General features: G+C 34.8%; 1 protein-coding gene across 6 annotated transcripts in view; it reads left to right on the top strand.

Moving 5' to 3' along the window:
* Nucleotides 1–13,920, top strand: part of synrg (synergin, gamma) — a 99,242-nt gene that overhangs the window by 36,558 nt on the left and 48,764 nt on the right. For all 6 annotated transcript variants that reach the window (XM_051931441.1, XM_028806598.2, XM_028806603.2 and 3 more), the window contains 5 exons: nucleotides 2,415–2,611; nucleotides 2,723–2,980; nucleotides 4,395–4,534; nucleotides 6,223–6,338; nucleotides 7,084–7,146. In XM_051931441.1, coding sequence (XP_051787401.1) covers nucleotides 2,415–2,611; nucleotides 2,723–2,980; nucleotides 4,395–4,534; nucleotides 6,223–6,338; nucleotides 7,084–7,146 — 774 coding nt within the window. The remainder of the gene's footprint in view (nucleotides 1–2,414; nucleotides 2,612–2,722; nucleotides 2,981–4,394; nucleotides 4,535–6,222; nucleotides 6,339–7,083; nucleotides 7,147–13,920) is intronic.

The raw sequence follows: 13,920 nt of genomic DNA, 5'->3' as shown, positions 1-13,920 counted from the left end.
GTTGCCTTACCGAAGTATTTTAATAGAGGCACAAAGTGAGTGCAGACAACTTACATTTGCAAAGGTTTGTTTAAAGTAAAACTTGTATCCTTCATCTTGAAAAGTTTGTTTAAAGTAAAAATAGTATCATCCATCTTGAAAGTATCTTTTTTACATTTCATGAAAGAATATATAAAAATAAAATCAAACTTTACCATTAGACATTTCTAAAAACTTTTAATTTTTATTAAATCAGTCCGAAATTGTTATGTGAACCAGAGAGCATTTCCATATTATTGGTTATTGTATGTTAGTGAAATAATAATGTTTTACTAGAGAGCCAAACCCACAACCCCCACACAAACTTACTGGAAAAATATAGTTAGTTAGTTAATCCTGTATGATGTTTCTGATAGTTTGTGAATTCTTATTGTAGTTCTTTAAATGTTATATTTTGATTAAAATATTCTCATTTGTTTAAGAACATCACCATTTTTTAAACATTTATACCCGCTAATTATTTGTATTATTTAGATGAGTTAGTTATTACTGTAGGAAAAGAAATGTGTAATTTTGAATTAGCTGATATGTAGAAAGAAGTTCAGTAAATGAACCACTAAATTTATTGCAAATGAATTAAACACACATGCAGTAGGTGTCCTTCTGAATTGCCCTAAAAAACCTGTAGTTAAGTGTCTCCAGAAAAACTATTGCTGCCTGAAATTGTTATCCAATATACCACCAACATGTTTTGAGTTATAAACTAAATGACAATTGCCTTCATGAATGGTAGGAAGGGGAAAAACTTTTTCTTTTAAAAAATTAATAGTCTTGGTTTGCAAACAGCCACCTTAATGATCCTGATTTTGGGCATATGGTTTGTGGATAAATAAGTCTTAAATTGACATTCTGACCAGCACAAAATATTCACCACCCACTACTAAAATCTTATAAGCATCATTGTTAAATATTTATGGTTTAGGACAGCGTTTCTCAACCTTTAAGTATTAAGAGAACTTGAAGGACTTTACTTTTTTGAAGAAAATTTGACGTAGGACTCAAACCAAAATATTTTATAGGAAAAATATCAGGCAATCTCCTAGTGTGTTGAATTTGAATCTGAAGTATGACAATGGACATAAGCATCCCAGAATCCCAACCAACACAATTTTATATGAATACTTTTTAATTTTTCTTTTCTCTCAATACTCAGATCAGATCTCATGTTAACAGAGTTTTTATGGCAAGCCACACCACAACTGTGGAACAGCTGAAGCTATTTTGTAAAGAAGAATAGTGTGAAATGCCTCATTGCATATTCAGTTGACTAATATGAAACTGCAGTCAGTCATTTTCTAACCTGCTTAGTCCTGAACAGGGTCATAGGGGTCTGCTAGTGCATATTGAAAAGTTACAATTATGAGATGCCCCAGCTACATTCCACAAAATGTGTACCAGCCATCTAGGAAAAGACGCCCAGCATGTTAAAATGTAATAATATATTTTGTCTGGCTTGAAGCCATCTTGTAATTCCTCAGGGTTTAGAGTAGTGTTGCATTTGCATCCTTGCATATTTTTGAAAAGATAACCCTTAACTGGAATGCACTTTCAAATATCGATGCATGTTTATTCTAAACCTTGTAATGTTAAGAGTAGTACTCTAGTGTTTTACATACAATTTACCTCAAGCTTCGAAGTCCACATTCAAGGTTTCTCTCAACTTCTTGGTTTTAAATGTTTATCATGTATGTATTATTGTGCATTGAAATACTATATTTCTCTCAAGGAGCAATTCTCTTTGTCAGAGTTACCTACAGTGTAGTACTTTAAATAAGTAAGGCCCAGTATGTTAATTATGTTTGTCTCAAGAAGCAAGGCTGGTTGCCAGCGTTATCTGTAATAATTTATATAAATAAGGCCTGGTAAGGCATTCATGTTTCTACCCTTGTACCACTGCTTCCATTTTATGTTATTCTTTTCCATGAGACACAGTACTGAACTACTCATGAAAATTCAAATAACTGATTGAAAAATGATTATTCATTATATTTGTAGCTTCTACATTAAAATCAATTAGGGTTAGTCTGACAAAAACAACATTTCCAAATGAATCCATTGTGATATGCTATAAACACATTGACACATTCTCATTCACGGTAAGTCCTTCAATTTGATTTTTAGTGGCCTATAATTATTTTGTTCTGTTGTGTTCCTTCTCTTTAAAAGTTAAATTATTTTTTTTATTGCTAGAGGTCTCACCTTTTTTCAACCGAATACTGTAGTTTTATAGATTAAATCAAGTATATTTTGTTTATTGTGCTAGACTAGCATAGTGAGGAAGCAGCCTCTATACTCTTGTTTATTTTCCAAAATATGAAATTAGCGGTATTAATTATTTTTAACATATTGACGAATGTCTTCTGAATGGTTCACAGATTTATACAAAAAAGTTCTAGATCTCACATCAACTACATCAGGAATTGACACTGCAAAACTGTATCCAATTTTGATGTCCTCCGGACTTCCGAGGGAAGCTTTGGGGCAGATTTGGGCCACAGCCAATCGCACTACTCCAGGAAAATTAACAAAGGAGGAGCTCTATACAGTATTATCGATGATTGGAATTGCTCAGGTATTTGACTTATTCTTTGGCCCTATTTTAAATTTTTTCACAAAAATATGATGGTGTTATTGTTGCAATTCTAATGTGTCTTTTTTTACATTTTTCCATCTTTTTTTCAAGAGAGGCCTTCCAGCAGTGAGCCTTGATATCTTAAGCCAGTTCCCAACGCCACCTGTACCCAATTTGCCTGCCATACCAATGTCAATGCCTGCAGTGATGTCTGCTCAGTCTATTATGTCTGTACCCTCTGTTCCTCCACCAGCTGCTTCAGTAGCCCTCGCGACAGCACAGCCAACCTTAGGAATTCCTCTGCAAGCACCAGCGGTAGTCCTAACTAGCCAGGCAGCCTTTGTGCCTTCTTTTACTCCTTCCAGTATAGTAAGTAATACAAATGAACAGTAAGAAACCTTAAAACTTGATTGATTATTCCACATTTCTTTGTCACTTTTATTCACTGGACCTCCCACAGAGAGCTGATAGATTTTATTGTATATTAGAAAGTGTTTTGAGTAACAGATTGTGTTTTTTGCTTATTTTTCTAATTATTGACAGGCCTTGGTTGGTATAGTCAATTAATATTTAGATCTACGTAATAGGGGTTTTATATATTAATAATGCCATTATTTCCTTTTTGTGTTATTTCTTTCAATTATGTATATCTATAAATAAAGATGTGTATATTTTCTGTTACATGTAACAGTAAGTCTTAAAATTGTCTGCAAAGGGAATAGTGAACATTCAGGTGTTTATTATTTATTCAGAATCTGTCTACACTTTATCAGAAAGTCTCTTGCTGTCCTTTCTGTTAATTTTATTTATAGTTGTGGCTATGGCAACTAAAATACACTTAATTTAAGAGGCAAAACAAATACAATTTACTGATACAAATAAGGATTACAAAATAGAATTGCCTTTATATAAATATGAAAGACAGACATTTCACTTTCAACAGTGTTTTCTATGCTTTACCACAGCTCCGCTTCAGAATTTTAAAAGCCTCTTTCCCTTGAACTGCTGCTCTTATGTGACATGTTTACTATTTTTTGCACATTAGTCTATATCTATCTATTTTGCATAACTCTAAATGCGGGAGTGTTAGTATACTCCTCTTTCTTCTCTCAGATTGGCCTAGTATGCTGTCACAGAGTTGTAAAAAGCTTACAAGAACTGAAAGCATTAGTCTACATAAGTATTAGTAATCCATGTACTTTGTAATGTTTATCCCCAAAACTGCAATATACAGCAAATTCTTTGGCTGACTGTTTACTGATAATTGAGAGATAAACTTTGTTTGCAAGTAAAATGATGAAATCAGTCTAGCTTTCCATTCAGAGTCAGTTATTCTGTGGGCTAAAACCATCAGTTACAGCTTATGTTAAAAGATAAAATAGTGCAATACATCCAACTTTCTTTTTAGAGTTCATCACTCTGTAGACTAAAAACATCACCTTTCATATGGGTTCCAGTGTACAATTCCAACCGAAGTAGCTGAGTTCACGTCTGAATACAAATTTTTGTTGTGAACGGTTGGCTAATTGTCCTGGATTCAAAAAAAAAAAACAACTGCAGTATGTTGTGTTCTGTCCAGTTGGTTAGCTTGACTTAAGCCCCTTTCACATGTAGAATGCAGGGATTTTACAAGGTAACCATATCCAGAATGTAATGGTATTTGCTTATTCAAAAACTTTGGAATCAGTCCTATAGTAATTGGTGTGCTTCACTCCTGCTGTAGTGTGTATACATTTTATACCTGTATTTTAGTATTTCCATTTTTTTTTGTTTTTTTACCCAGTCATCCAAAACCGATGATGATGACTTTCAAGACTTTCAGGAAGCTCCAAAACCTGGTTCAAATGATGACTCCTTCTCTGATTTCCAGGGTGAATCACTACGGTCTTTTTCCAACCCAGGAAGCTCTCAGCTGCAAAACAGGTGTGAATAAGCAGGAGTTTCTTCCATTTATTAAATATTCATCTGTATTAGTAGCCTTAACTAAAAAGTCATGATAGATTCTTCTGTTCTATTTAGTGAAACAATAATTTAAGTGTTAGTTTAAGTATGAGCAGTAAAATTAATAATGTCTTTACCTATTAGGGAATATTTTATCTTGTTTATAAATGTACAAATGCACTATTATGCTAAAACTGGTTAATTCTAGTAATAAATTCAAAGGGTGTGGGTGTAATATTTCATGTATTTTTACACTAGGCAAACTAAATAAAAAAGAAAAGTACTTAATAGTAAAAAAAGATTTTTACAAGGATTTTTGAAGAAACAGATGCCAAAAATAGTGATTATCAAAAATACTGAAGATCACTTTTTCTAGTTTGTTTGTTTGTTTTTGGATAATATACACAATTAAGAAACTTTTTTTTACATGTCTTGTGCTATTGGCATCTATGTTGTAGCTGAACATCAGTAAAGATTAAAGGAGTTTGTAGACTGCAAGATTTTAATCTAAGAAATGGCTTCACATGATTTTACAAACACTTAAAAAACCTGTTTCATGTTAATAATGCATACATATCAGCCTTAGTTGCGTTTTTCAATCTCAAACCTCACTGCCTTTATAACCTCTTTATGCCCAGTTCTGTTAATTCTGAAGTTTAACTCCTCAGTAAGTTTTTAAAGTAGAATCTTTCTAAAGAAGCAGCAGCATATCTGCAATTTGCTCTTGGGGCTCATAATTTTTTTCTTGGATTCTTGATTGCTGTTGTATTCATTTTTATTTTGTATCACACATCCTTCCATGCTACATACGAAACACTGTTGACTTTTTTTAAACATTGAAATATAGTTCAAACTTGTACTAGCAATTATGCCAATTCTTCGCATTAGTTGCACCCTGTTTGTATGTTTTTGTAGTGCAGAATATTATCTTAATTTCAGTTCATACTAATTGATAACGCAGCATTTCTAAAACTCAGTTTATGTGACATTCATGATCTTGCTTAAAAGATGCAATTTCTTACCCAGGTGTTTTGTTTAATTAAAAACAACACATTAGTAGGGTACATTTATTTCAGACTAAGTGAAATCCATTGAATTCTTACTGTTGACCTAATGAATCACTTCCACTAAGCTGTTTATCATCACAGAAACATGATCATTCAAATTTAACAAATATAAGGTGTTTATCTTACAGTTTTTATGACTGCCTTTGCAAGTGTATGCACACACCAATACTTAATATTTTGATATGAAATGGAATAGCAAGGGCAGGAAGAGTTTTCCATAAGTAATATTGAATTTTTTCGATTACAAAACCTGGACAGCTGCGAAGAGTAAGTAACTTGAATTTTTGCACTATGTGCAGTATATACTGTATGTACAGTAGTGAGGAAATGTCTTATTTTAGTATAAGACTTAAAAAATGAAGGTGCTAAATGTAATTGACTGTAAAAATTGATTTGGACATTGCATTGTGTTTATTCTGTATACATTGTTTGTATATACTTAAGCTAAATCTAGTATGCTTTTTTCACATTGCTGTATTAACTGTTAGTTCTTTCTACCTATCTTTAGAAAGGGAAATGTAATGAGTAATCTGGTTAATTCACATGTTGTGAATTTTAATGTTAAAACAATCAACTCTCTCTTTTTGTTTGTACCAATGATAGTGTTCCAGCAATGCTGACTCCCATCTCAGGGATGTCTGTATCATCATCTGATAAGTATGCTGCCTTCAAACAGCTTTCCACTGATAAATCAGTGGAAGCAGTATCTTTGGCATCAGGTGAGAGTGATACTAAACAGTATATGTGAAACTAAATATAAAAATCCATGTGCTAAATGTTTATAAAGGAAAGATTACAAAGAGATATTCATCATCACTTTTGTTTCATTAATGAGAAGAATCCATACTGTCTTTGTAAAACTATTGTTTATTGCTTTCAATACTATACCATTTTTAATATCAGTTGTTTTATTGATTTATCTATTTCATTTATTTGCAAACAATCATCATTTTACAATTATTACAACAGAAAATGTTTATATCATCTCTTTTTATATAATACTATGGCCATGCCTGCGGTGGGTTGGCACCCTGCCCGGGACTGGTTCCTACCTTGTGCCCTGTGTTGGCTGGGATTGGCTCCAGCAGACCCCCGTGACCCTGTGTTTGGATTCAGCGGGTTGGAAAATGGATGGATGGATGGACTATGGCCATGTATATTATTTTCTTAAAAATCTGTCAAAAGCAGCACAATTTCAAGCTTAGTTGTCTGTTTTTATAAAGTTATTTGTTTGTTTATTTTGGATTTGAAAATATTCTTTTCTGTTTAAATCATTGTCTGGAGCATACATTTTGAAAGTCAGTGTCATTTTAAATATTTTTTTTGTTTATCACAGTAAATAACATTTTCTTTTATATTCCATATATACAGTGCATTATAGTTTAAGAGCTACCTCTTTAGATTATGAAATAATTTTTAATTGGATAATTTACATTACAAGTTACTTTTTTTTTTTTTGGTTAGATTGTGGTGATAAATACAGTGTTTTCAGGGAGCTGGAGCAACCTTTAGAAACCAAGTCTGTTGGTAAGTGAAAATAATAATTAGCGCTGTTTATATATTTTAGTAAATATTGTAAAGTGCACTGACCATATTATAGGGCCAGTATTAACCCATGGAGCTATCTGTCAAATGACTCAAATTAACACGTTGAAGAGTTTGTTAATACATCATATTGCTGGAAAAATAAACATTGGTAGACATCATATACAGGACAGAATTGCTTTTTCTTATTGTTATTTTGTGTTTTTGTATCCTCTTTAATCTTCAGATTAAGATGTAAATAAATTCAGAACATTAGCATCATTTCAGGAATACTGCTCATATTAATCATTCAAACCAGGAAATTACATTTTTTAAAAACTGGTTAATTAAATATTTTCTTGACTGTAGCTGTTAACATTGCAGTTTAATTGAAAAGTGTTTTTTAGAATAGAGGCAATATGGATCCAGCTATATTATCCATAAGTACATACAAGAATATTAGGGGGCATTGCAGCACCCCAAACACAACCACAACTACACAAGTCCCAGGTTCAAGCAAGTAATTTATTTTGCACAAATACATTTTACAGGCTTCTTCAAAAGGTTGCACAAGCACTGTTTTTGACTTCTCTTTGTCTTTATCCCCATATACTTGACTCTGACTCAACTGAAGTGAGGAGGAGTGGATTTCTTTATATGGGACCTGGGAGTACTTCCATTGCCACCACATTGCATCCTGGAAGTATTTCTGGGTCATGGATCCAGCTATATTATCCATAAGTACATACAAGACTATTGGGGGGCATTGAAGCACCCCAAACACAACCACAACTACACAAGTCCCGGGTTCAAGCAAGTAATTTATTTTGCACAAATACATTTTACAGGCTTCTTCAAAAGGTTGCACAAGCACAGTTATTGACTTCTCTTTGTCTTTATCCCCATATACTTGACTCTGACTCAACTGAAGTGAGGAGGAGTGGATTTCTTTATATAGGACCTGGGAGTACTTCCATTGCCACCACATTGCATCCTGGAAGTATTTCTGGGTCATGCAGAAACTCCCTAACAGGAGGAAGCCGCCACCTCCCCACAGTTCCTCTGGCAGCTCCCCCAAGACCCAACAAGGCTACCTATTGGAACTCCAATTCCCGTGAAGCTCTGTGGGGGTATATATGGGATACCCTCCAGATAGCTGCTGCCACTTATCGGACTTGGGAAGTACATAGCTCTGGGAGACCTTCTCCTTCCAGTCTCCTTCCATTATAAACATGTCCCAGTTGGGTAAGCAACCATCTGTTCTAGTCAAGTTGCTGGCAAACCCCACTGTTCTATGACTTATATATACATACAAGCTTTATATAACTAAGTTCATTAACATTCTAATTTTTTTTGGAAGAAATACATTGACGGTTTGAATCTGGGTCTGTCACTGGTGATACTTGTATCTGTGTTTTAGACTAGTTCTTATTCCAACGCAACTTAGAATGCATTTGTCAAAATAACAGCATCTCCAAGTGCTGCTGCATGACACCAGAAAGAAAAAGATTGTGTGAGAACCTAGCTGTAAAAAATAATTTAGTGGGAAAAGTTGAATTTTTGTGAAATGTGCTACATTTATGTACAAATAATTGTAATTAAAAAAAAAAAAAAAAAAGATGCATGTGGCATACTTCACTTGATAAACATGTCTGTAAGGTCTGAAAAGCTGAGTTCTGCTATACGTGGAATGCTGTGTATTTTAGAGAGGAGATACTTTGTTAACTTGTAAATGTGCAGTTGACAGTAACATTTTATCCTTAAGTTATGAAAGGTCACCCTTGAAGCTCTTCCTCTAAACAAAGCTAACACTGTAATACTGATCAGAAATATCAACCTGAAAAAATGATTTTGTTGTTGAAAAGAATGTTTGATAAAATAAGTGCTTTATAATGTATCATAATACTAATAAACTGTCACTTGAATTGAGGCCGTCAGCTTTGTATTGCCATTTACTGCCAAGTACTTCAGAAAATGTTAACAATTACAGTATTACAGTCTTATGGCCATGAAATTTCTAAAGGACAATTTTTCATGTAATTTGTTAATAAATAAGTACATGGTTAGTTCAAGTCTTTTTTCTGTTTTGGTTTAATTCCATTCTTATGATGGACTTAGTCTAGTACTTTCTTGCCATACCTATAGGTTCTGATTTTTAATTAAGGTGCAGATTAATTAAACGCAGAATTTGACTAAAACAACAACAATAATTGCCACCTACTGCAACCTCTTTGAATATATTGGAGGGGCCAATGTCTACTAACTAATTATATGACCACGACTCTCTGTCTTTTGGTTATGCTTCATATCAGATGGTTTAAATACTAACTTAATGGATTTGAACAAAATCATTTCCTATTTTACCAGTTGGCCACTTGTGTCATGGTGGTTTTTATAATCAATAAGTACATTTATTAAGTGGCACTGTGTTGAGTTCTGGTCATGACATTACAAAAATGCACTGGAGCTGTTGATGCCGTACAATTGAACCAAGTGCATAAGTGGACTACTCTGACAGGTTAAAAGAATGAAAGCTATTTAGACTTGGCAAACAAGATTACTTGAAGATCTAATGCTGGTTTTGAAAGTTCTCAAAGCTATTTAATACATGCATCCAGTAGCATTCTTTCAATTAAGGAGTGAATCATGGGCTTAGTAGAGCAATTAACAGGATGTGCATCTGAGGCAATTCATTAAGCATTTCTTCGTGCATAGTCTAATGGAAATCTGGAACAAATTGCTGGTCATATAGTTTAAGAAGCAGAAATTTTGACAGCTTTATAAAAAAATATCTTGATGAGACATCAGCTATTAACATGTTAGGTAACTTAACAGCCTTAGTAAAATAAATGTTCTCTTTTTGTTTGCCAATCTTCTTACTTTGTTTAATTTGTATTTTTTTTAATCTTGACTCCAAATAAACCTGTGTTATGGCTTCTTGACTGGTTCTTGAAGCTGATTTCTCTTTGTCATTTTGTAGACAGTTCTGAGGCACCATCCACCACATGCCATTCTCCTTTTTTTTAGATGTGAAGTACCTTTTGTATGTTTTAATTAGCTGATTATATTAAATGTGAGTGTGCACAGCAGGAAAACAGAGGAAGTATGGATTGTTGTTCATCTAGGCAGTGACAGCTTCTTTAGACTGGGAACACTAATCAGTCAGAGTTCATAAATAAAAATGAATATGATATTCATATTATACAGTATCTCACAAAAGTGAGTACACCCCTCACATTTTTGTAAATATTTTATTATATCTTTTCATGAGACAACACTGAAGATATGACACTTTGATACAATGTAAAGTAGTCAGTGTACAGCTTGTATAACAGTGTAAATTTGCTGTCCCTTCAAAATAACTCAACACACAGCCATTAATGTCTAAACTGCTGACAACAAAAGTGAGTACACCCCTAAGTGAAAAATGTCCAAATTGTGCCCAAAGTGTCAATATTTTGTGTGGCCACCATTATTTTCCAGCACTTCCTTAATTCTCTTGGGCATGGGGTTCACTAGAGCTTCACAGGTTGCCACTGGAATCCTCTTCCACTCACAGAGTTGGTAGATGTTAGAGACCTTGCGCTCCTCCACCTTTCGTTTTGAGGATGCCCCACAGATGCTCAATAGGGTTTAGGTCTGAAGACATGCTTGGCCAGTCCAGCAGCTTTATCCTTAGTTTCTTTAGCAAGGCAGTGGTCGTCTTGGAGGTGTGTTTGGGGTCGTTATCATGTTAGAATTAAGCCCTAATAAAATGAGCTACTTCCCAGTCCATCTTGGCGGTGATCTCATCAGACCTGCCTCTACTGTAAAAAATCTTGGTGTCATTTTTGATTCCTCCCTCTCTTATTCCACCCACATAAATCACATTAAGAAACTTTCTTATTTTCACCTCCGTAACGTATCCCATGTTCGCTCTTTCCTCTCCTTCTCTAATGCTTTTATTACATCCCGCATAGACTACTGTAATTCCTTACTGGCAGGTGCCCCTTCTAATCTTATATCACAGCTTCAGCTTATTCAAAACTCAGCTGCAAGAGTCCTTACTCAAACCAGCAGCAGCAAGCACATCACACTCAGCCTGCTCCGTCTTCACTGGCTCCCTGTGTCTTACAGAATCAAATATAAAATCCTACTAATAACCTACTATCCCATAAATAACCTCATGCCAAACTACATCAGTGACCTCCATCACTATGTACTTGCCCGCCTACTAAGGTCCTCGGATTCTGGCAATCTTGTTGTACCCCACACTAATCTATACTCCATGGGTGACAGGGCCTTCAGCTGTATAGCGCCCAGACACTGGAATGACCTACCAAAATTAATCAGGTCAGCTGACTCCATGAATTCTTTTAAAAAACAACTGAAAACTCATCTGTTCAGGGAGGCTTTTAGCTCTACTTGACTTTATTACCCTTCTCTCAGTTTACTTCTCTTTCAAGATGCTCATGAAACCTGTATGTGTGTGTGCTAGACCATCAATTATGTTGTGTTGTTTTTTTCTCTGAATTCACTGTCATAATCTTCTTTATTTATTTATCTGGTTTGTACAATGCTATATACTGTATACCCTGCCGTTCTTTCTTATATTCTGTAAGTGCCTTGAGCATGGGAAAGGCGCTATATAAATAAAATATATTATTATTATTACTGCCCAGTTTCCGAAGGAAGGGGATCATGCTCTGCTTCAATATGTCACAGTACATGTTGGCATTCATGGTTCCCTCAATGAACTGTAGCTCCCCAGTGCCAGCAAGACTCATGCAGCCCCAAACCCTGACACTCCCACCACCATGCTTGACTGTAGGCAAGACACACTTGTCTTTGTACTCCTCGCCTGGTTGCCTCCACACGCTTGACACCATCTGAACCAAATAAGTTTATCTTGGTCTCATCAGACCACAGGACATGGTTCCAGTAATCCATGTCTTTAGTCTGCTTGTCTTCAGCAAACTGTTTGCAGGCCTTCTTGTGCATCATTTTTAGAAGACGCTTCCTTCTGGGATGATAGCCATACAGACCAATTTGATGCAGTGTGCAGCGTATGGTCTGAGCACTGACAGGCTGACCCCCCACCCCTTCAACCTCTGCAGCAATGCCGGCATCACTCATACGTCTATTTTTAAAAGACAACCTCTGGATATGACGCTGAGCACGTGCACTCAACTTCTTTGGTCGACCATGGCGAGGCCTGTTCTGAGTGGAACCTGTCCTGTTAAACTGCTGTATGGTCTTGGCCACCGTGCTGCAGCTCAGTTTCAGGGTGTTGACCATCTTCTTATAGACTAGGCCATCTTTATGTAGAGCAACAATTCTTTTTTTCAGATCCTCAGAGAGTTTTTGCCATGAGGTGCCATGTTGAACTTCCAGTGACCAGTATGAGAGAGCGTGAGAGTAATAACACCAAATTTAACACACCTGCTCCCCATTCACACCTGAGACCTTGCAACACTAATGAGTCACATGACACCGGGAAGGGAAAATGGCTAATTGGGCACAATTTGGACATTTTTCACTTAGGGGTGAACTCACTTTTGTTGCCAGCGGTTTAGACATTAATGGCTGTGTGTTGAGTTATTTTGAGGGGACAGCAAATTTTCACTGTTATACAAGCTGTACACTGACTACTTTACATTGTATCAAAGTGTCATATCTTCAATGTTGTCCCATGAAAAGATATAATAAAATATTTACAAAAATGTGAGGGGTGTACTCACTTTTGTGAGATACTGTACGTCAGAGCCAGTGTTCAAATATTGTCCTCATAGCATTTTGTTTTCCCAACTCTCAGACACCAATACTTGGCTTAAGAAGTCATGAAGTGTGAATTGATTTTAGAAGTAATGCATCTTTAATTACATGAAAGAAATTGCAGATGACCAATAGAGGAAAGTTAATAAACTTTATATTGGATAAACCAATCCTATCACATTGATGTTTGTACAAGTTACCCCGGCTGAAGACCTGTTTCTCTGAACCTGCATATGTTTTTAATTTTTTACTGATAGCTTCTACCTGTATGACCACTGTGGCCATATAATGTAACAAATTTCTGGTTCTTTGCAGCAGTCGTCAGGCTGTGCAGTGTCCCCATTTGAGAATTGTTATCTTTATTGTTCTTTATGCAGTATTTATTTGACAAGATACAAAGAAACAGTAACACTTGAATGAAAAATAATATACACAAGAGAACACACTATGCTGATAATGTTTACTATGCAGAAAAAACAGATTAAAGGCTGTTTTATGTTTTGGGTAATGCAGATTTGAATTTAATGTGCCATATAAATAAAGAAAAAAATTCTGTATTTCATAAAATATATGGAATTACTAAATCAGTCACATTTATGTCCAATTTTACAAAGTTATTTCTTTATTTATTTGAAAGTTAATTTCACTAAATAATTTTTTATTTTTTTTATTAATTAAAATTTTGAAGTCCTTGTTTTATTGTAGTCTACATTTAATTGGTGCCAATATAGCATGGTGTCAAATGCTTTAATTTAAAATAAAGACCTTAATGCTTGAAGCTTTAAATGTATTCATAATTGGTGCTCTCGTCAGTAATCAAAGTGGATCAATCTGTACTTTCCACTGAAGTTGATAGCTCAGCTTTAGTTCTTGTTTCTTTCTAACAAACCTATTCACTTTGGGTTTATTTTTTTTTAACCGTTTTAACTAGAACACTTTGCAAATGGACACTCTTTAAGGATGGCCGTAAGTTGTGGATTGCTGTGTTGTTGTTTTATTTACTGTTCATGCTCTAATTTATCT

This window comes from Erpetoichthys calabaricus, chromosome 8, assembly GCF_900747795.2.
Source record: "Erpetoichthys calabaricus chromosome 8, fErpCal1.3, whole genome shotgun sequence".
Classification (NCBI taxonomy): domain Eukaryota; kingdom Metazoa; phylum Chordata; class Cladistia; order Polypteriformes; family Polypteridae; genus Erpetoichthys; species Erpetoichthys calabaricus.
Note: the sequence above shows the minus strand (reverse complement) of the source record. Positions and strands in the feature narration are given on the sequence as shown.